The sequence below is a fragment of the Corvus moneduloides genome, chromosome 17 (genome assembly GCF_009650955.1).
Source record: "Corvus moneduloides isolate bCorMon1 chromosome 17, bCorMon1.pri, whole genome shotgun sequence".
NCBI classification, from domain to species: domain Eukaryota; kingdom Metazoa; phylum Chordata; class Aves; order Passeriformes; family Corvidae; genus Corvus; species Corvus moneduloides.
Genome location: NC_045492.1, coordinates 12,673,277 through 12,695,152, shown reverse-complemented (window position 1 = coordinate 12,695,152; position 21,876 = coordinate 12,673,277). Strand labels below are relative to the sequence as shown.

General features: G+C 46.7%; 1 protein-coding gene across 1 annotated transcript; it reads left to right on the top strand.

Moving 5' to 3' along the window:
* The first annotated feature begins 231 nt into the window (after positions 1 to 231).
* TFAP2C (transcription factor AP-2 gamma) lies at positions 232 to 9,984 on the top strand. The gene is made up of 7 exons (XM_032127175.1): positions 232 to 473; positions 1,686 to 2,165; positions 2,380 to 2,431; positions 3,892 to 4,114; positions 4,765 to 4,883; positions 6,222 to 6,363; positions 8,056 to 9,984. The coding sequence occupies exons 1-7, from the start codon at positions 426 to 428 to the stop codon at positions 8,339 to 8,341; spliced, it is 1,350 nt and encodes a 449-aa protein (XP_031983066.1). The 5' UTR covers positions 232 to 425; the 3' UTR covers positions 8,342 to 9,984.
* The last annotated feature ends 11,892 nt before the right edge of the window (positions 9,985 to 21,876 follow it).

Sequence of the window (21,876 nt, the reverse complement as noted above, 5' to 3'; positions counted from 1 at the left end):
CGCGGGGAAGCCTCTCTGCAGCGGGGGGATGCCCACGCGTGACCCCTTCCCCGCGGGGCAGCACCGGCGGCGGCGGAGGGGGGGGTCCGGCTCCGCGCTGCCCGCCCACCCTCCGCGGGCGCGGAAGGAGTGGCTTGGGGCTGCGCGCTCCCTCCTGAGTGGCTGGCGGCTGCGGCGCCCGAGCCATCCCTGGGGAGGAGTTAGGATAATCCTATTGCCATTAAGGGCGTCTGGGCAGGGAAAAAAAAACCCGAGTGACCATAAGCGCGGAGGGTTAGTCCGTCAGCTGCCTTCATGCCTGCCAACTGAGCTCCGTCCGGGGGGCCGCTCCTCTTCCCCAGCGCCGACGTGGATTTACCGCCCGTGGGGGGGGGCCGAGCTGTTCTGTTCGCGGCACCGCGCACCTGGTCCGGACGCTGGACGCCATGTTGTGGAAACTAGCAGATAATGTCAAGTACGAAGAGGACTGCGAGGTGAGAGGCTGCGGGGAGGGGTCGCAGCTGGGGAAGGGGGGGTCCTGCGCGGGGCTCTGCCGCCCCCGGGCCGCGCTGCCCGCCCCGCTCGCTGCCCCCGGGAGCGGCAGCTGTCCCTGCCCGAAGACCCCGCTTTGCAATTTTTCATTTTCCTTTGGAGGTGCGAAATTTATTTTTATATATGTATATATTTACTGAGTCTTTTGAACTCTGGAATAAAACGGGGTGCAAGCCCCAACTGGGAGAACCGAGCTTGCATCCCGCGTGGAGCAGCGCCGTGCGGGACCGGGGCACCTCGGAGCCCCGGGGCTGTCGGAGCACACCGCACCGGGGCGGGATGCGGAGAGACCGGCAGGTAGCAGCCGCGGCGGGGTGAGCCGGGCAGGGCGAACGCTTCCTTCCCACGCTTTTCCTCCCCGGGAGCGGCTCCCACCCGCCGCGTGGTGCTCCCGGGTTTTGATCTCTCCGAATTCGGCTGTGTCCCCCTGTGCCCCCCCCCCGCCCCCCCCCCAGCTCCGCTGGTCCGCCTGCTCGGCTCCTACAGATTAGCTGCAGTCCCCGCTTCACGCTCCATTGGGACCCCATTCACCTCTTATTAACTAGCCCTGTTATTTTAATGACCGTGAAGCCAGAAGCTGCTAAATCCCTGGATCAGCTCAATGTAGACATTTCAGCTTTGACTGCTGAGATTGGAAATCGGGGGAGAAGCAGCGATGGCACGGCTGGAGGCAGCACCGCCGTCCCTCCCCGTCGGGCAGAGCCGGGAGCCCCGGCCCGGGCGCCCCTCGGGGGTGGGAGGGATGGGGGTGTCGGGGGTCCCCCATCGCTCCAAGGGCGGCGGCTCCGCAGCCCCCCCGGCCCCGGCGTCTCCTTTCCAGCCGGGGCAGCGCGGCGGAAACGCGGCTGCGTCTCTGATTTGAATTTTTCTGCTCTTAATGATTCTTCTGATGACTTGCACAAGCGGGAGGGTTGGTCTGGTGTAGTTGCGATGAGGAGAGCAGCGAGAACTGGTTTGTAACTTTTTCCCTGGGAGTGAGGTGATTTCTTCCGCGAAGTGCCTTAAAAACACCAAACTCCCTGGGCAGGAGCAGGGCGGCTCTCGCTCCGTTCTCTCCTTCCCCAGTGCCGCCACCCGCAGCCCCGAGCGGCCGCCGTGCCCCCAGACCCCGCTGACGGCCACCCCGTTGTTCCCCACCCCTGTGTGCTTTCCAGGACCGGCACGATGGGAGCAGCAACGGGAACCCGCGGCTGCCGCACCTCTCCGCCGTCAGCCAGCACCTGTACAGCCCGGCCCCGCCGCTCTCGCACTCGGGCGCTTCCGACTTCCAGCCCCCCTACTTCCCCCCCCCGTACCAGCCGCTGCCTTACTCCCAGTCCAGCGACCCCTACTCGCACCTCGGGGACCCCTTCTCCATCAACCCCCTGCACCAGCCGCCGCCGCCGCCGCCGCCCAGCCAGCAGCAGAGCGCTTGGCCGAACCGGCAGAGCCAGGACCCGGCGGCGCTGGCCCCGCACGGCCGCCCCGGGCTGGTGCCGCACCTCTCGGCGCTGGAGAGCGGCTCTGCCGGCAGCCGCCGGGAGACTTTCCGGCGCTCCGAGCTGCTGCTGCCCCACGGGCACGGGCTGGACGCCTCGGCGCTGGCCGATAACCTGGGCCTGCACGACATGGCCCACCAGATGGAGGAGGTGCAGGTAAGGAGCACCCGGACACCCCCTCGGCGAGGCCGGACGGGCCCCGTCCCCTTCTGCACATCCCATCCCCGTCCATGCAGGGAAATCCTCATTTTCTGCGCTTCGCCCCTTAGGATGCGGGCGCGCGGGGAGGGGGTGGGTTTCCCAAAAGCCCCCGGCTTTTTCCCTCTCAGCTCTTCCGGGTGCGAAACTTTCTCCCCCTTTCTCTTTCCAGAATGTGGAAGATCAACACTTACTAATGCATGACCAGACTGTCATTAGAAAAGGTCAGTAAGGTGGCACCGCAGTTTTACTTTCCCTTGTCAATAGTTAAAAGTTTAATGACGCACCGGTGAAGTGACGCCCTATTATTTTTATAAAGACCGATCCTTTGGGATCGGAAGGGCGGAGGAGTTTTTATTCCACTCAGTCCCTGGATTTTTCTGACGCTGTCCGAGGGAAGGTGGCGGCGGGGACAAGCTCCCAGGGCTGCCCCGGGGCGTGAGACTCCTGCGGGGACACGAATCCCCTCGTGTGCGCTTGTGTTGTGGCTTTAATCGAAAGCAGGACCTTGAACGGATTTTAATCTTTTCTGAAATATGTGTGTATAAAGTGACACGGGGCTTTTCTCTCGTTTGTTTGTTTGGGGTTTTTTGTTGCTGCTAGCACTCGAAGACAGCTTTTTTTTTTCTTTTTCTTTTCCAACTTTTTTTTTTTCAACTTCTTTACAAGACCTGAGAAAGAACTGAGTTCGCTGACAGAAGACTGTTTGGCTTTATCTTAATCGAAATTGGTTTGTAGCTGAGGTTTTGAGGAAGGAGGAAGACGTATTGACTCAATTTACAGTAATTTAGCTTTTTTCCCTTGCTTTTGTTTTTAAACAAATTTGTGCTTAAAAAAAAAAAATCAGAACTTTCCTCTGAAGACTTCAAACAAATACCTAACTGAGGAAAAGCAGAAGTGTGTGTCAGAGCGCTGATTGCTGCCTTTAGCTCATGGGAGAATAATTTTGCTGTCAGATGCACCACTGACAAATCTTCCCCCTCCGGGAGCGGGCCGACCTCGGCTCTTTAACCCTTTCGCCAGCAGCACACTGGGTGAACTGGGCGGATTTGTGAGGGGATGGAAAAGCTGGATCTGTGGTTTGCTCCTTCCAAAGCCTTTGTTGTCCCTCCTCACCTAAAGGCTGGAGCTATTAACGAGGAGCAGCTCCTTACTTTCGGTTCTCCCTGGGCTGTGTCCCTCTCTGTTGTGCTGTCTGGCAGGAATTTGTTGGGATTAAATTCCAAAGGCGGTTTCTTAAATCTGCGTGTGCGAGGTGGAAGATGAAGCCCAGCGGGAGCTGGAAGGTTTCTCCCTGCCCTGACTTGGGAGGAGTTTCGGCAGTAGCTGCAGGATGCTAATTCGGAGTCTGTCTTAGTATTGGGTTTTTGTGAGCACGGCTTTGCTAACTCACAGCCTGCTGCTCCAGAGGTGTGGGGTTTGTGTGCCTTGAGAAGCATTCTTCGTTGTGTTTGGCAGCTCCTTGGAATCCAGTGGCAAAATCCAGCTGGTCAGGTATAATTTTGGGGACCTTTCAGTCCCTGTGCTGCAGATGGATGCTGGGGACGGGGGCCAGTGGTGTGAGCATTTAATACCAAACAAAATCCTCTCTCCTGGGTTGTTTTTCTAGAAAGAAAACTCACTTGCTGCTTCCTATTTACTTTTCCCTTTTGTAAAATACCTGTTTCCCCTCCTCCGCCCGCAGGTCCCATCTCCCTAACGAAAAACAGCGCTCTGAGCCTGCCCTGCCAAAAGGATGGATTAATTGGGGTGGTGATCAACCCCAACGAAGTGTTCTGCTCCGTGCCAGGGAGGCTCTCCCTGCTGAGCTCCACGTCCAAGTACAAAGTGACAGTGGCAGAGGTGCAGAGGCGGCTCTCGCCCCCGGAGTGTCTCAATGCCTCTCTGCTAGGAGGAGTCCTGCGAAGGTAGGACGGCTGCCCTCCCCTCCCAGCCACCCCTCCGTGCCTGGTGTTTGTATTTCCCCTGTTTTGCTGTGTGTGAGCAGCCACATCAGCACAACCACAGAGCCTTTTAGCGAGTTCCTGATTTTTGAGAAGCCCAACGACGCTGAATCCTAATAGGCTTTGGAAATAAAATGTCTTTGCACTTCTGCTGCCTCTGGAGAAGTGCTATTAACAGCTCTGACAGCAATTTTTATTCTCTGTTTAAAGCTGGGGTTTTGTCTCAAAACCAGTTCATGGAGCTGTCTCTGATTCCCAAGACAAACTGTTTCCCTGTGGAATTATTTTTTTATTAAATCTCATGATCCTGATTAATCATTACAAGGACACTTTTTATGACCTTTTTTGCATACACTTAATTTGGCTTGTGATCATTCTACAGCTGTTGGTTTCAGTGGTGCAGTTTAAAATATTTTGATTTTGACCTGCTGTGTTTCATCCTGGCTGGTTTGAAGTAGAGCATTTAAAAAGTAGGTCACTTGAAAAGAGCCTGTTTTTTATCTTCTCCCCACCCCAGTAGAACCCTATTGAATGTCAGTAACTGGAATTTCTCATCTTAAAAAGAAGTGTTCCCTGAAGATAAATAAGGCCGGTTTTTTTCTCTTTAATTACAGAGCCAAATCTAAAAATGGTGGCAGATCATTAAGGGAAAAACTGGATAAAATTGGCTTGAATCTTCCTGCTGGCAGAAGGAAAGCTGCAAATGTGACACTATTGACATCTTTGGTGGAAGGTCAGTCTCGAGTGTGTCTTAAAAATAAACTTTCTCCCCTTGTGTACAGCTTTTATCCTCCAGGCAAAGCATGGAAAGGTTAGAAAGTCCTTGAAAGTAATATGGGGTTTTTTGTTAATTTTCAAGTGAGTGTGGTGGGGATGTTGCAGCACCTAAGGAAGGGCTGTTCTGCCTTTGAGGGGCTCTCCTCTCTCGTGAGCCCTGCTCACACAAACCCAGCCCCTGCTCCTCTTCCTCACGGCTGCATCCCGGGATGCTGGCAGGGATGCAGAATTCCTCCATGCCAGGATGTGCCAAAGGCACCTTTGTCCAGTCTGTTTCTTGAGGGCTGTTTTGGGTTTCACAAGGGCGAGGCAGGGAAGGCAAAATGGGTGAAACTCATCACATTAGTGGGTTTGGTTCCTTGTTGGGAAACTTTGGAAGTCTGGGACAGCTGACTCCAGTCCTGCCCTACCTCAGCGGTGTCCTCAGAAGCTTTGCTAATAAACAAGCTTATAAAGTGAGATTTATAGCTTTTGACTTCCTGGTAGGAAACTGGAGCCCCTTTAATCTGTGCCATGTTCTGTGGACCCTCTGTCAGTTACGCTGACCTGAAGGGTGTGTATATATGTACGTGTGTGGTTTACATTTGGTGCTCCTGTTTCAAGCAGCTCCTGGTAGTGGGACAATTTAATAGGAATAGAAGCAGCAACTGAAATGAGAAGAGTGAAAAATGATCTAACAATACCTTCCTGCTGTTTATAATGCAGCAACTTCCATTTAAAAGCTTTCCTTGGAAGTTTCAGAGAGCTGATGTGTGTGCACATGCACACAGGCACATTGCACTGATCATGCCAATCTTTTTTATTTTAAGCCTGATCAAATTGTTTTAATGAAAAAAAATGATAAGGTTATGCACCTTGCAGTTTGGTTTTCTGTCTGAAAATTCTTAAGCAAAAATATTTCAAGAGCATACTAAACTGAAAACTTTTATTATGTAAGTGGGATTTAGTTGGCAGATACTTTTAAATATCAGTGGACAATTTGATCTTGACTGAGTTGTATTTTTTGCTGTGCAGTTATTCTGGAGAGAGACAGGAATTTTTCTTTCTAGTATAAAAGCAAAGGGAATTCTTTTTTGTTGCAGTCACCATGCAAATCTTTTTTTTTTCCTTAATGCAGACTTATAAAGAAACACTGATCCATCAATTAGAAAATGGTAATGAGTGATCGAATGGTGTCCCTTTCTAAAACAGGAGTACACTTCAAAGATCCACAGCATTTTCCCCTTCATTTCCCTGATTTCCTTATAACAATGATATTTCACCACTTAACAAGCACTCCCTCTCACCCACCCAGGTGAAGCTGTGCATCTTGCTCGTGACTTTGGCTACGTATGTGAGACAGAGTTTCCTTCCAAAGCAGTGGCTGAGTATTTAACCAGACCACACATGGGCCGCAACGAAATGGCAAACAGGAAGAACATGCTTCTTGCTGCAAAGTAAGTTTTCAGCTTGGATTTTATTTTTTCTCTCCTTTTTGAACATGTTTTTGTCTGCTGTGACTGTCTGTGACTGAGGGATAGTTTGGTAGATTTTTGTGTGTGATTTTAATTGGGAAGATGAAGCAATTCTTTTTATTTGGTTTTGGTTGGAATTCAGCTATGGCAGCAGTTTTAGTTCAGTCTGAACCAATAATAAGGGTAATAGTCCTGTAGGTAACTAAAGCAGTTTGGGCCAGTTCTGTTCAACTGCAGTAAAAGCTTCAGGAAAAGTCCTTTACCAGGACAACTGTAAGGAGAAGGTGTCCCCAGATGTGACAGGGTCGAGGATGTGGAGAGCAGGTGTGGCCTGGGAATGTGAACCAGTGTCAGGACTGGGAGCAAGGGGAGCTCAGCCTGTCTCCTCATAGCTGCCCTTGGCAACAGCAGCTCCCAGCTTTCCCTTGGGACTCCGGGAGTCAGGAGCTGGAGAGTCCCTTTTTCCCTATTATGGCTGAAGATTTTTATAGTTCACTGGAAGCCATGCTTTGGTAGGTGTGGAAAGTCCCTGTGCTTAAACAAATTCCTGTTACAAACCTCGGTGAAGGGGAAGGAAGGGGAAAGGAGAGAAGCTTTGTTCTGCTGTTCTGCAGCCACTTTGTACCTGTGAATAAACCCCGTCCTGAGCAGGTCCCTGGGAGGAAATACCTGTATTGAGCTTATCTAAAACTGGTGTTTGGAGTGCTCACTGTCCCCTTTCCCCTGCTGAGTTCCTCTCCCAGGCTCAGGTTTAACAGAGCTTCAGTTCATGATTGGCTCTCTGAGATGTTTTTTTGGTTTGGGGTCGATGTAATTCCCTGCTTTTGACAGCACCCTCGCTCTGCAGAGGAGCTGAGAAAAACCTGCTTAAGCTGCTGAGAAAATTGCCCTGACTTTGTACTCACATCAGGCACGCAAAACACACTCCTGGTGTTGAATTCATCCAGCCTTCCTTTAAAAGAGATCTTCTTTTACAAGAATAGATCTCTTGAAAATTTAGAAATCTAGTCTCCCTTTCCTGTAGTTTGAACACGATGCTAATTTTTCCTGAGCACTCCTACTGCTCCTGAATATTTTCATTATTGGCATAGTTACTGGCACTAATAATAATCCTCTGGAAGACATTTGTGATTGAGAAATTCTGATAAAGTGATGATTCTGTTAAGATTGCTCAGCTCCTGTGAAATCCCTTCAAGGGGACAGATTTACAAGCAGCAAACAACATATGCTGGAGCATTATTAAGCACTCATGTTTTGCCAGGCATATGTGTTAGTGTTTGCAGGATCAGGGCCTCGGCCTCCCTATATATACATGGAATATACACAACTAAATTAAATCTCCTCTTCAGCTGCTCCAGTCTTTCTAAACCACTCAGCTGCAGCTGTGAAAGTTCTCATAGAAACCAGCACTGAATTCCCACTCCCCACTTCAAATCTGGAGCAAATGATGCAGGGCAAGCCAGGCACCAGAGGTGGAGAGATTGTTTTGCAGAGTGTTTTTGTGATGGGGATGCAACAAAAGGTTCGTCTGGAAGTGGTGCTAGTAAACAGGCTTTAATTTTAGACACGGAATTTCTCGTAATTCCCACATAAATGCCAAATATTTGGTGCAATTTTCTTCGTTATTTTTGTGTATTTGCATGGTGTAAAGCGTGAGCCCTTTGTGTGTTGCAGGCAGATCTGTAAGGAATTCACAGACCTCCTCACTCAGGACAGAACTCCTCTAGGAAACACAAGACCCAGTCCCATCTTGGACCCTGGCATCCAGGCCTGTTTGACTCATTTTAGCCTGATCACACATGGCTTTGGGAGCGCTGCCATCTGTGCTGCCATGACATCCGTCCAGAACTACCTAAATGAAGCGTTAAAAATAGCAGACAAATCCTACATGAACGCTGGCGACCAGAGCCCCGCAGAGACCAACAAAACCATTGACAAAATGGACAAGCACAGGAAGTGAAAGGAAAACCAGACTTTACCCTTCCTCCTAAACACAGACTGAGATCTTCTTGCCAGGGGGAACATAGAGATTTGGGTGTTTGTTTTTGTTTTGGTTTTTTTTTTTCCCTCTTGGTTTTGTCTTTTTTTGTTGTTTTTTTTTTTTTTTTTTTAAGAAAGGAGGGGAAAAAGGGGAAAAAAAAAATCATTCAGGATCTTCATTCCTGCTGGATCCGTGAGGCAAGTCTTGCTAAAAGCTGCAGTATCCCTGTTCTGTGGAAGCAATTACCTGAAGATAAGTACTTGGGACAAGTGTATTGAATCCTTTGCTGTAAAAGTGGTGCTATAAAGGGGGGGTTGATGGAATTCTACAGAGAGATTTATTTAGATTTCTTTGCCACATCTCGGTATCTCGTGGGTGACCAGCTTCATGTGTAGTTTTTAAGAGACAGATTTTAGATGGAAGCCTGTTTTGCTCTCTGATACAATTTCAGGGGTCCATTCTCTCGAAATGCAGAAGTAACAATAAAGCAGTATTAAACAATGGTATAGAGATTTATGTACATTACATTTTTTTTATAAACACCTGAAAATAGTGAGATTATTCTGTGGGGGGGGGGTTTCTGGTTTTTTTTTTGTTTTTGTTTTTTGTTTTTTTTGTTTTGTTTTGTTCTATTTTGTTTTGGTTTTGGTTTTTTTCAGATTACCATAGGAGAGTACTAAAATCCTGCTAGACTTAAGATGGCATTTGACATGCTTATTTTTTACAGAAATATTCAGGCTTTTAAAAACTGCAGCAATGTTGGCTGCCGTTTATATTATCTTGGTATTTTTTTAATGAGGACTAGTTCAAAATGAAAATACTTTTAGAAAATTCACTTTCTGTGTCTAAGGATATTGCAGCTTTATTCACATATTTATATTGTCTTGTTTTTAAATTTGGGGGGGAAACTTGAAAGAATAGGCACATAACTTTTTTTTTTTTACTTTTTTTTGCCTATTAAGGCCAAAAAATACTTCCAGGGAGGCTTTATGTGTATTAAGGGAAGCAGTGTGTTGAATGTAAATATTTATTTATGTGTAATTTAATCGGATTTGTAAATAATGGTGAACTTTTTAATACTTTTTTTTTATAAATGGGTTTCAAATTTTAATTTTTGGTAAGTATTTCAAAGGTAATGGGTAAGCTAAACATATCTTTAGGTTTATGCACAGGTATGTTATACAGGGTATTTAAGACTTTTTTTTTTTTTTTTTTTTTAATCTCAATTCTTGCCACTGAAGATTAGATTTAATCTGAGGTGTTTGTTCACAAAGCAATAATTTTGTGCATCATTCACCTGGTAACTGAGTAGACATGCAAAACGAGTGTGTGAGTTAGTGTGTATGTGAATAATGGAGGTTCTGAGCTATCTTCAGATATTTGTAAATGTTCCCACTATAATTCTGATGTATATGATAACCATATAATAAAAGTATTCTGGATAGAAGCATGGAATGTTTTGTTAACTGAGAACAGCTCTGTTTTCTTTCTCTGCTCGGGGAATGTGGGGCGAGTAGCACTAGAGGACATTATGTATTGAGTCATAATTGCAGCACTTTGTTCGGATTAACAGAACAGAAAGATGAAGCTGTTTGCCAGTAAAACTAATGGTTTCAATTAAACACGTTATGTATCTCCAAGAATCTTTTATTTTTTTCCCCTCCTAAGATGTCATGATCTTGCCTTCTGCCTGCTTCAATAGGCAGCTTAAACACAAACTGCGAGGCAGCCTCTCAATAAAAATCAATCCTACCAGTTTTGTTCTCCTGCTGAATCTGCCTGTCTTGGAATAATCTGTCTCTCACGACAAATATTCACAAAAACCTGGGGTGTGAAATTTGAGAGGTCTCCCATCCGCTTTCAGCCCAGTTTTACTGATTTGAGGAAGTTTATGTTTTGCAGAAAGTCCTCAAAGCGCTTTGTGCCGTAGGGGTGAGGCAGGAGCTGGAATTTTCGATGTCTCAGATGCAAAATAGCCAAACAAACCTTCCTGAAGAGAAATTGGGCTTTTTTTCTCCAGTGCTTTCTGAAAAAGGAACGTAAATCTGGGCTTTAGTGTGTCCTTGGCCCTTCAAGATCTGATCAATCCTTGAGGAAGGTGACACTAGGCTGTCAAGTGAGAATTCAGTTCACATCATGGCAGTGTTTCTTCCAGAGCTGTGTAAAAGAGGCAAAGTGTACCATTTCTGAACACCTTGCTTATAAATCATTTTTATGTTCTCGTTTTCCCTTTAAAGGATAAAGGAAAACCACTGGAGGTGTGCAGGGAGAAGAAAGGAGAGGGAAGCACAAAGAAATGAATGCCTGTATCAGTGGTGAACTGGGAGAAAAAGCTGGTTTTGAGTTGCAATGCAGTCCCCTTCTCTCCTAAAGAGGTGTGAAATTCCAGCCTTTGCATTTGTTAGACTCATTGTAGCATTTCAGAAATGAGCATTTTGGACCATCTGTAGGCACAGGCACAGCCAGGACACATGATGACTAACAGAACTTCGAAGATACACAAACAAGTTGCCCTTCTGAAGTGTATTTTTATGGATTTTGTATATTTATACACAGAAATATGCCAGGTACGGTGGGAGCTTGTTTAGAGAATGCAATGCTACAGCTCTGTTCCTTTTTTCCTCTTTCTGCTGCTGGACTGCTTATCCAGCATATATAGGAAGATATTTTAGCTACCAGACAATGGAATCTTGCTTTTTTTTTATTAATGCACAAAACCAGGCAGTGAAATAATTGCCCCTTGGGATAGGAAATAAGGATGTTTCCATTTATTCCTGCGTGCATTCAAGCAAAGCCAGTCAATTGTCTAATGTACTGAGTCGGGTTCTATTCATATGTGTGGAACATTAGAAATGTGGAGTTTCCATTACCTTAGTGCTTTTCTTTACTGTATATTTGAGCTAGGACATTCTTTTTGAAGCTCAACCACCTTCCAAGCTGTGCCAGAACCATGAAACAATGACAACATCTTCTGTTCCATCCCCTGAAAAGGACAGTTAAACTTGTCTCACCCAAAATTATTACTCTTAAAGGAATGTGTTAATTCTTGGGGAATGTAGAAAGCAGAGTGATCTGAACATTCAAGAAGGCACTTGCTTCTTCCTGATCCTCAAAATTTCATGGTTTTTACTGCTTTTACGCAGATTATTCCTGAGCTGGCTAAAAGAAAAATTTCTAATACGAGTCTCTTCAGAAGGTCCATTTTTCATTTCCTTTGAGAATGGACTATTCGAATCACTCTGTCCAATCTTCTCCCTTGCCCTTCTCCCATCAAAAGAAGGGGTTTGGTCATAATGTGAAGGAAAAAGGCTTTAAAATATTTGGGTTTAAAAGTAAAAATTATTGAAGCACTGCCCTCCTGCAAAAATCTGATACATACCTGTAAAATAGTTGAATTCATGTAACTCAGTAAAAAATTGCCTCGTGGAAAAAGAAAATATTTCAACCATGTCTTGCCTGGCTGGCAGCAGCAGTTGGGCATCAGGATGTTGGGCTCTTCCCAGATGGGTCCATGGCAGGCAGGGAGCTGCTTCCTTTCCCCTGTGGCAACTGAGGGCATGGCCTTGGCAACCCCATCACCTGAGAGAGGTCTGATTGCCACACATCATTAATTGCAAACCTGAGGATTAGTCAAGAGTCCACCTCATGAAACTGTGTGACTTCATGGCACTGTTGCTTTCAGTTTAAAAAGAATTTTTTTCCTGGTGTTCACAGCTTCAGAAAGAAATAATGATGCAAAACTAGTAAAATATTAAATAAAACTAGAACTTTTGTCTTAATTTAGTAACTGATTTCAGCTAACTTTATTTTTGACTCTCAGTTCTGATTTGCCCTCCACTTATTTCACTGTTATTCATTGTTTCTCCCTGACTCTTGGCTGCAACCTCCTGCCTGTTCCTTCAGAATTTTACAATAAACCCAGAAATGCATATTGAAATGGGTCTGCCTTGCTGTGCTGATTTCTTGTGGCCCTTTCTTCTCAGTTTTTTTCCTGCATGCAGTGTTTATGTACATCCTTGTAGATATTTTGGCCTGTGTTGTGGAGCTTCTCTCCTGACAGGGCTGTGGCTGCTTTTGGCACTTGTTCTGCAACAACAGCTGGATTGTTTAATTTTATTAAGAAAAAAAGGGGGTGCTGCTGACACTTTGTCCCCAAACTTACTTCACTAAGAGAACACAAGGTTAGGGACAAAGCTGCTTCCCTGTCGCTAAAAGAAATCTCTGAATTTCATGTTTCTGTTCATTGATATTGCAGGTTTTGTGTGGGGAACCTGGAGCCAGTTTTGTCAAACCCTAGAGGGTCCATTTGGGATGCTGACCCAAGGAGCTGAGCCACAGCAAACGCACTTGGGAATTTGTTCCCAAAGCCTGGCCACAGCCAGACACCGTGTCTTTGTGAAATCTGGGCGTTATCCAAACCAGTTGTGGCTGTCAGGATATTTCTGTGGTGCCCGGCCATTCCCTTTGCCTCATGTCCCATGATCCATGGAACTTCATGGGCCACCATCTCTGCCAAAATTCCTCAGGGGCTATCCTGGAACCATCTTTTAACAGATTGTTAGATTCTGTTCTGTATCATTTGCTGCCTTCTCCCTCTCCCATTTTCACTTTCACAGGGTTATATAAATAAGTTTATTCCCAGTTTCAGATGCCACTTTGCATTCATTGGATGTTCCTGTCTGTCTTACAGGGATCTTCCAGCTGGTTTCCATGTACCATTGTTGTGTAAGGGCTGGCCACAAATATTCCCTTTTTCCTCTCTTTTAGCTAAACAGCCCTTTTTAACTGGTTCTCGGGAAGGCCTTTCTCATAGGCTACTACTATGCCATGACACATTCCCTAAATATCCATATGGAGTATTTTTTACCCATAATTTGAAGTTAAAAGCATGTAATAATACAGACACTTGCTCTGTGCCACAAAACTCAAATACTTGTTCATGAGTGCAGCAGAAAGTCCAGAGATTGACAATGAACCAAATAACAGAGGGAATCTTTTAGGCGAGCTTTAGAGTTTATATTTCCAGGTCAATCAGCATACGGACTGAGGGAGAAGTGAAAGGTTAAACCAAGGGTTGGAAAGATAATGTTTTTCAGCTGATTGCTGCAATAAAACAATTATTTGTAATTAATTGAAATAGTTCAGTGACAAAACGTGGTCTAAAAGTCTGCCAGCTCCCTTGCTGAAGAGAGAGAAGGGAAAATATTTGATTTCAGCTCTCTGGCGGGATGGTTCCTGTCTGGAAGCAGAAACCACTTCTACCAGGTCTTCATCCTGTCCTTCCCTCTTTGCATCACATCAACTCCATAGAGAATTGAAAAAAACAACCCAAATCCATGAATAGCTGAAGGTGTGGGGTCTGCTGGAGGACTGAGAGCACAAATGTGGCAGCTGGATGTGCTGGAGCTGAGCTGGATGCTGGACTGTGAGCTGGAGCATCTGGGATGGAGGCACACGTATTTTTGGCTGTGCTGAAGAAACAGCAATTAACCTCCAGCAGAGAGGTAGGGCAGCCACCTGGGACCAGCAATTTTCTCCAGCTCTTGCAGCAAACTTTGCCTGAGCTCATTTGTCAAGCTTTGAATCCTTAAATCCATAACTCTAATTAATTAAGAATCTCTAATTACCCCAAAATGGTGCTCTATACTTAAGGTTAAGGTGTGGTGAAATCCAGAGAAAACATGAGAGAAGCTGGAGGATGTTCAGAGCAGGAGATGCCAGGAAAATGCGTGTTTTCATAGGTGTGGGGGAAGCCAAATGGTTAAAGTGTCAGTGACCTCTAGGGCAGGTCCGAAACTGCCAGAAGCCACTGCCCAGTGCTTGGGCATTGATCCATGTGTTCCTAAAAGAGCAGTGACCACCAAACTTGTCAGCAGAGACTCTGATATTGGAGAGCCAAAGCCGAGTAACCCTTGGCATTTAAACAAACAAACAAAAAGTGTTATTTTCTAAACCAGAAGCACATTGGATGAAGCTCTGGTTCTTTACAACCTTAACAAGAAACACCGGTGGGGACAGCACTGAAAACATCAGTGCAGGTGGGTTCTGGCCCTGCCCTCTTTAGAGGAAAAAACCTGTTCATACCTGAGGTCTTATTGCTTATTATGTTAAAAAAGTATAGCTTTTAACTGGTCTGTAACCAGTCGATGTGAGTCAGACAAAGGTGCAATGTGGACAGAGGCATCACTTGGAGCTAAAGTTTGGCCTTTCCGCAGAGGATGCTGTTTTCCAGACTTCACACACGAGTTCCTAGAAGCCCAGGCTAAAGCGTTTAGGAATCCATCTGTGAGGTTACCTGAGTGGGTGAGTGGGATCAGCTGGATTTGGGGCTGATTAGCCTCAGCAGAGCAGCAGACATAAGCCTGAAACACTTTTCTGTAAGCGGGGTTGGGTTAGCGCTTCTTCCTGAGGATTTGTCAGCACCATCCTTCAGCAAAGGTAAGCTCTGATAACAGAGTGGAGACAGGGCGCATCTGCATGTGTATGCGGTCGTTGTGAGGACGTTAAAGGAGGAAAACTATGCATGTTTCTGTGTGAGTGGCAGGGTGTCCCCTTCAGAGCCTCAAGTACCGTTTCCCGGCTCCAATAACGGGGAGTCTTTGTGTTGTATGGCAAACAAACGCCTGTACTTAGTGGCTTTGTCTGGTGGAAGATAAAAGTTGATAAGATCCTGGTAAGGTTGTTGTGAGGTGCTCCTGTTGACTTTCCTGCAGAGGGTGGTTCCAGGGATTCACTCCAGAAAAACTGCTAGGCTGGGGGGCAGGATTCAGAGTGAATTTTGTTGACGTTTGAAGTAAAAATTGTTTTTGCCTGGTTTTCTTAGGGACTTGTGTGATTGTGCTGTTAAAAAGCAACATGAGCGTAGCTAAAATTAATCCTTTTATTTCGCATTTGCTGGCAAGGTAGGGTAGTGACTTACATCAGCGAGGTAAAGATGAGAATGACTCTTTGTGTGTGAACTAAAAAGGTGAGAGAAAGGTGTTAAAACCATTACGGGATTTCTTTTGTATTCATTTTCCTCAGATAAGTCACGATCAAAAAAAAAAAAAAAAAAAAAGCGTGCTAAGCTGTTTGGCTCCCTTCAAACAGCCCCGTTTGTCGGTCAGGGTGCAGGAAATGTTCTCTTTTGCCACTTTCTTGAGAACCTCGAGGCTTCTCCCTTGGCAGCGCTGTGTGCTCCGAGCGGGGATGTGCGGGATGCGGGGATGCTGCGGAGGGTCCGAGCCGGGTCCCGGCTGTCCCTTGGTGCCGGCTCTCCCCGGGCCCGCTGGGTGCTGGCTCAGGGCAGGGGGCACTGCCCGAGTCCCTGCCCGGCTCCGCCGGCTCCTGGCTCACTGCGAGGTCCCGCAGCCAGCGCAGCAGGTCCCGGCCTGTTGGGGCTGGGAGATGGAAGGAGATCACAGCCAGGGCCAGAGGTGATGTGGCCCCAGGCCATCATCTTATATAAACCCCGCGCATTTGCATACTGTGTTGTACAAGATGAAAACTGAGGAAATATTTCCTTCCCCCTTCCCCCCCACCCCTTTTTATTAAAAGGGAAGAAAAGAGGTGAAAGAGCTTTTAGAAAGGATATCCTTTAAAAAAAAAAAAGATGTCAGAAATGTAGTTTCCAGAATGGCAGTGTCAGTAATTGGTCAGAGATTTCAAGGGTGACTGTCTGATTTGGAAATTTGTCATAGTGTACTTGGGGAAAAAAAAACAGCCCAGAGGTAGGACCATAAACAGAAAGGGAATATTCGGCTGGTGACGGGGAACTCATCCCTTTTGAAAGAGCTGTTTCTTGCCCCTGTTGTAGGCCAAACACAGGAGAAATCCCTCCTTCCACAGCAGGGCTGTGGCAGGAAGAGACAGAGCTTGTGGAGTCACCAAGCCAAGGCATCCTTAACGACAGGGGGTGACTCAGATATTAATGCAGAGGTCAGTAAACGGCCTGGGATCTCCAGGAACGCACCTTAATCTTAGACTTGGCCAGTGCTGGCTTGGTGGGAGCAGTGGATTCTGTGCAAGGAGCACCAGGTGGATCAGTGCTGATGCCTCTTTGCTCAGTTGCATGTTCCTCCTGGGCTGGGCTCGCTGCTTCCCACAGAGGCTAATCCCGTGCAAGCTCTTTAGTGGAAAAATATGTGGAGGTGAGGCAAAAAATTCCAGGAAATTGCAAAGCTTGGATGTTGTCTCTGTTGTGATGCATTAGGAAGTGCTGGCTGGTATTTGTGGAAGCCTGATAAATATCCCAGGGTGTACCTGTGGCCATGGAGTTCACTAACTACAGCTGCTGCATTAAAAAAAATAAAAATTGCTATTTTAGGAAGGACAGAAGGCCAAAAATGTCCCTGCTGGCTGGATGTGAAAGTGGGCTTGGAAACTGAGTGCTCTGCTCCCCTGAAAGTGAAACCTGGGGGCAAGTGAAGCTGCAGTAGGTCAGGTGTCCAGCTCCCTCTCTGGGAATGGGGTGTCCAGGCTGGGCAGCAGAGATGGCTGGAAGTTGCTTTCAGCTGTTGCTTAAGGAACTGGTTATGATTTTAATAGCTGGTTGAACTGAACCAACCAAACTGCTTCCAGCACAGCCCGGTGCTTGTAGGTGATGAAGAGACTTGAATGAGAGGCAGCGTTGGGTTTCCTGAGAGGCTTTGTTTCAGCAGGGTTTGGTTTGCTAATCTCCAGCTCCACCGTTCCCTGCAGGACTCCCAAAGTTGTGGTCTTCAGCTTTTCCCCAGGCCTTGGCAGTGGTGTCCATGGCTGTGTCCATGTCTTTATTCGTCTTGTATGTGCAGGGAAAGGCAGTGGCAGCTGCCTGCTCTGAATTGGGGGGATGAAATTCATTTTTGGTCACAGTGAGCTGCTTCTGAAGTATTTATGGTCAGACCAGGCACATGTTTAGGGCCCCTAATCGTTACTGCAATAAGTCACAGTGAAATACCTGAACACTTTGCATGTCTAAAAAGGGAAATAGCTGCTTGTCACAGGACTGTGAGGGGTGTGAAATCTGCAATGTCAGCGTGGCCTTAAAATATGGTTATATGAGGAATTGGACTTGTCTAGTGAAAAGTTTTGCATTTTTAAATTTTTTTTATGTCTCTTCCTCCTCATGCCTCCCCTTTCATGACCCTTATGAATTTGCTGATTGGGGAGGGGGAAATCTCCTGCCTTGTACCAGAGTGTAAACTTAAATATAGGATAAAAGGAAATAAGCATGTTGAAATAGAGGACTGTGTATCTATGCTAATAGGCCTCACTTAACTGCAGCAGTTTGTATCTCTGGAAGTTTTTCTGCTTCTTTCCTCCAATTCTTTCCTTGGGTTTACATCCTGGCCTTTTCAAGTGTGTCCCTGCACAGATCCACTGTGAAGTTATACTGCATTTATGAGGATGACACAAGGAAAGCTGACTCTTCCTGTGGTTCCTATGTGCCCTTCCCTGAACTCTAAATACAGCCTGGATCCCTGTGTGTTCAGGGATCTCATCACACCTGCCAGTTGGACAGGTGGCCCCTTCCATCTCTCTGTCCCTTTCTAAGCCACTCTCAATCATCTTTGAAAGGTTATTTTTCACAGTCAGGCTCTTCTTGGCAGTGACAGGATAGGAAGCAATGGGCAGAAACTGATGCACAGGGAATTCCACCTGAACATGAGGTAGAACTTTATTGTGAGGGTGAACTGAGCCCTGCAACAGGTTGCCCTGAGAGTTGAGGAGTCTCATTCCTTGCGGATATTAAAAAGCCATCTGGACACAGTCCTGAGGGAGGTGCTCAAGGGGACCCTGCTTGAGCAGGGAGGCTGGGCTGGATGACCTCCAGTGATCCCTTCTGACCTGAACCACTCTGTGAGAGTCTGAGAAAGGTGGAAATGGTTATTACAGGATGCACTGCAGCTGGGATGTTGTGGAATAGCCTCTCCTGGGACTTTAATGAGCTTCATTACAATAACGAGTCAAGCAAACCTGTCCGTGTTGCTGCTGCTGGGTGTGAGAGCTGATTCCTGGATCTGGTGACTTGATGTCTGGCTGCTGGAAGTCTCTTTAGTTGGTGCTTGTGCCTTATACTTATTTCTGAGGTTTGAAACACCATCATGTGCAGGCAGCATCAGGACTGTGTCCCAAGTACTTTGTAGGCAATAAAAGTTGTTGTTCCCAGCTTACCCAAATGAGCAGTTTGAAGGGAAGGAAGTTCTTGTGTCTGAGAAAGAAACATGAAAAGTTACAAAGCCTCAAGTGGGCAAATAATGAAAGAACTAAACTTTTCCTCTCTAATTTTTTTTTGTTTTTAATCACTGTGAGAGCATTCCCTCTGGCATGTATTAGCTGACCTTTACAATACAAGGCAAAGGTGTCAAAGAACACATTCTCAAAAATATGTACCTAAAAATCCCTGAGGCCCAGACTCTTTTTTTTCCACCAGGGGTAAAACCCAGAGCCACCAGGCAGGCTGGAAATTGCATCCTTGGGGAGGGAAGAGGCTGAGGGTAAAATGCACAACTGCTCTTTGGGGCTGTGCTGGGCACAGCGGGGCAGCTGCAGGACTGGCCGAGGGGAGCCTTCCATGGCCTTTTGCAGACAAGGAGCACTGTGAGCGTTTCTGGTGAGTCACTGCTGGGCTAAAGCACTGCCCAGCGATGCTGCTGGGTTGAACCATTTTGTAATGTAGAGGTTATTCTTCCTGTTACTTCTGCCGGCAGCACTAAGTTGTTGTGACAGTGATGTTGCTGGCTGCTGCTATTAATCCAGCCTTCCTGGAGATGCAAAAGTCAGGCTGTATCTGGGGCAAGATGCGCAGTCAGATTCATCCCTGCTCTGTACTTAGTTGTTTGGAGTCCTGTCAAAATAGCACAGCCGTTGTGTGCAAGGGTTACAAACTGGGGAGGGATGTGACTGGGAGCTCCTTTTCCATTGCATCCTGGTGCTGGACCACATCACCTTATTATCCAAAGGGTCTCTTGTCTGGGTGCACCTCCAATTTTTCCATGCAGTCATGCATTTCTGCTCCATGCTTCAACTTCCTGCCTCATCAATGCAGCCCTTATCCAGCCCTCAGCATCTCTGTGGATTTATCCAAGCACAGCTCATCCCTGGGGATGTGTGCTGGGGAAAAGACTGGCTGGGGTGCTTTGTGTTGAGGGCTGGAAGGAACCATCCAGAAGTGCCTTGTTCTTGCCCTCCCAGGGATGCCTGGACCAGGCCACTGTGCTCCCTGAGCCACTGCACTCCCAGGCCTCAGCTGGATTTCATTCCCTGCCTCTGCTGGCAGAAAGTGGCCAGATGTGCAGCAGGCAGGTGTCCTGCCTGCCCCCTTGGAAGCACCGGTGGAGTTTCCCATGTGCCATGACAAGGAGCTCATTAAGGCTGGCTCCTGGCACAGATTGCTCTGCACAAGGTTATTTCCACATATTCCCCACCAAAACAGCCTCTCTTTCTGCATGAACTCCTCTTCCAGCCCAGTCCTTGGAGCAGGGAGTGAGTTTTGGTGGGTTTTGACCATAATTTCCCTTCTAGTTTGAGGGAGGGATTCCCTCACTGGAGAAGTCCAGGCATCCTCTCCCATATTTCCTGGCTGTGTAGGGTGTCTGTGCCCACAGCCAGGTCTGTCAGCAATGCTGAGGGCCTTACATGAAAAAAGGTGTGAGAAAGGACAGAATGCTGCCCAGGAGTGCTGGGAAAAAGGGTGAGGAATTTCTCTGCCATGCCTGTGGATGTGCTCAAGGCACTGGAGGGATCTCCTGCAGCCACAGGACTTGGGCTGGAGCAGGGGAGAAGTGTGAGGGGGTGTGCAAGGTGGTGTTTTAATTTTCTTTGTTTCTCACCATCCAAACTTATTTATATTGACAATGCATTAAATTATTTTTCCCCAAATCAAGTCTGTTTTACTTATGGCAGCAGCTGGTCAGGGATCTCTGTGGTTTTTATCTTGAGCCATGAGTTTTTTAATCTTCTTTCCTCTCCTGTTGAGGAGAGACTGGGGGTGTGGGTGGCTCTAGTCCAAGGTCAACCCACCACGCTTGTGCAGCTCTGTGTTCATCCAGTGATTAAGCTGTATCCTTGGTTTTATCACAAACTTTTCCTTCTCTGTTGTTAACCTGGTGTCCACAGGCCTCTAATTCAGCAGGAACCCTCCAGATAAATTCCTTAGTCAGCGTGTGGGGAGTACCACAGCAGAAATGGGCCAGGTTTCAGGCTCTGGATTCCCTGGGCTATGAGGGTTACAAAGGCTCTGTGTAATCTCCTTCAATCTAACCAGATTTTCCTCAAAATTGTGAGCAACACCCTAAGAAATTTCAGCCATAGCTAAAATTCTATGCTTAAAAATATTAACCTTAGCTAGGGCTTGTGTGTGTGCTTATGCAGGAAACTGTGTGCAAGGAATGCACGAGGAAAGCTGCACTCCCAGCTCTGCATGCACAGGCCCAAACACTTGGATTCATTCTTAAGATGTGCATAAAACTCCTTCCCCTTCACTTGGTTTTACTGTAGCTGACAAAGCTGCCTGACTCAAGCATTAGATTTCTGAAATGCTCAAGATTTCACTGTGGATTTTTTGGCTTCAAAGTGATTTTGTTATGTCCCCAGAGCCTGGTTAAATCCTTAGTTATAATGATTGCACACTGAAGGGTGCTGTTACATAGAAATGCTGTCCCATAATGGCTTCGTTGCTGTGGAAAATCGGATGTTATTTGGTCATTCGCTACGAGTTCCCTAAGCCATCAAGACATTTGCCTCAAGGCTACAAACACAAAGCTACAGGCAAAACCCTCTGGACATAATGAGTGGGCATTTATGCAGAACTAAAAACTGGAACAGCTGAGCAGTAGCTCTATGAATAGCAAGCATGCCTCTAAGCACAAAAGACATCATTCTGCAATAAAGGGGTCTATAATGGTTCTGACATCTTGTATGTCAAGATCATGCTACGTTGTTGTAACTTTTTTTTTTTCCTGTTTGTTTGTTTGAGCCGTGTTCCTTCAGTAAGGTGTGAGTAATTAAAGGGTGTGAAGGAAACCCTATAGCTCGGTAAGAAGAAAAATTGGGTAACTGACACTTTTGGCAAGATCCATCATTTTGATCATGTTTGCTAGGGAACAAGCTTATTGCTCCCGTGCTGTATTCCCAGTTCCACCCTTCAGGATTTCTTAGGGGTTCCTCTTGTATCAGCAGCTCTAATAGGCTCAAATCTAATGTTAGCTGAGAAGTGTCTTCTGATGGAAACGCAAAGATTGGACTAACCATAAACTACAGGGTCAGGGAGTCAGGCAATACAAAGAAGGGTAATAAAATTCAGAGTGATTTGGATCAACAGGGAGCTGGAGGAGCTTAATGCTGAGAAATGTACCCCAGCGAGGTCTCAGGCCTTTGCAAATCATCTATAGGCACTTCCAAATAAATGGCAAGAACAAGATGGGAAGGGATGTGCGGCTCTTACACCAGGAGCATAATGAAAACCCAGAGTAGAAATTGGAGTTGGAATATAGAAACAGCCTAGAGGAAAAACAGGAGGGGAGAGGGAATGTAGGAATACACAAGATGATAAA

What these genes read in the sequence shown, in the direction of transcription:
- TFAP2C (XM_032127175.1), top strand. Translation starts at nt 426, where the DNA reads ATGTTGTGGAAACTAGCAGATAATGTCAAGTACGAAGAGGACTGCGAG. An exon ending in CCAGACTGTCATTAGAAAAG is followed by an intron (nt 2,432 to 3,891) that starts GTCAGTAAGGTG and finishes CTCCGCCCGCAG; the next exon opens with GTCCCATCTCCCTAACGAAA. An exon ending in CTAGGAGGAGTCCTGCGAAG is followed by an intron (nt 4,115 to 4,764) that starts GTAGGACGGCTG and finishes CTTTAATTACAG; the next exon opens with AGCCAAATCTAAAAATGGTG.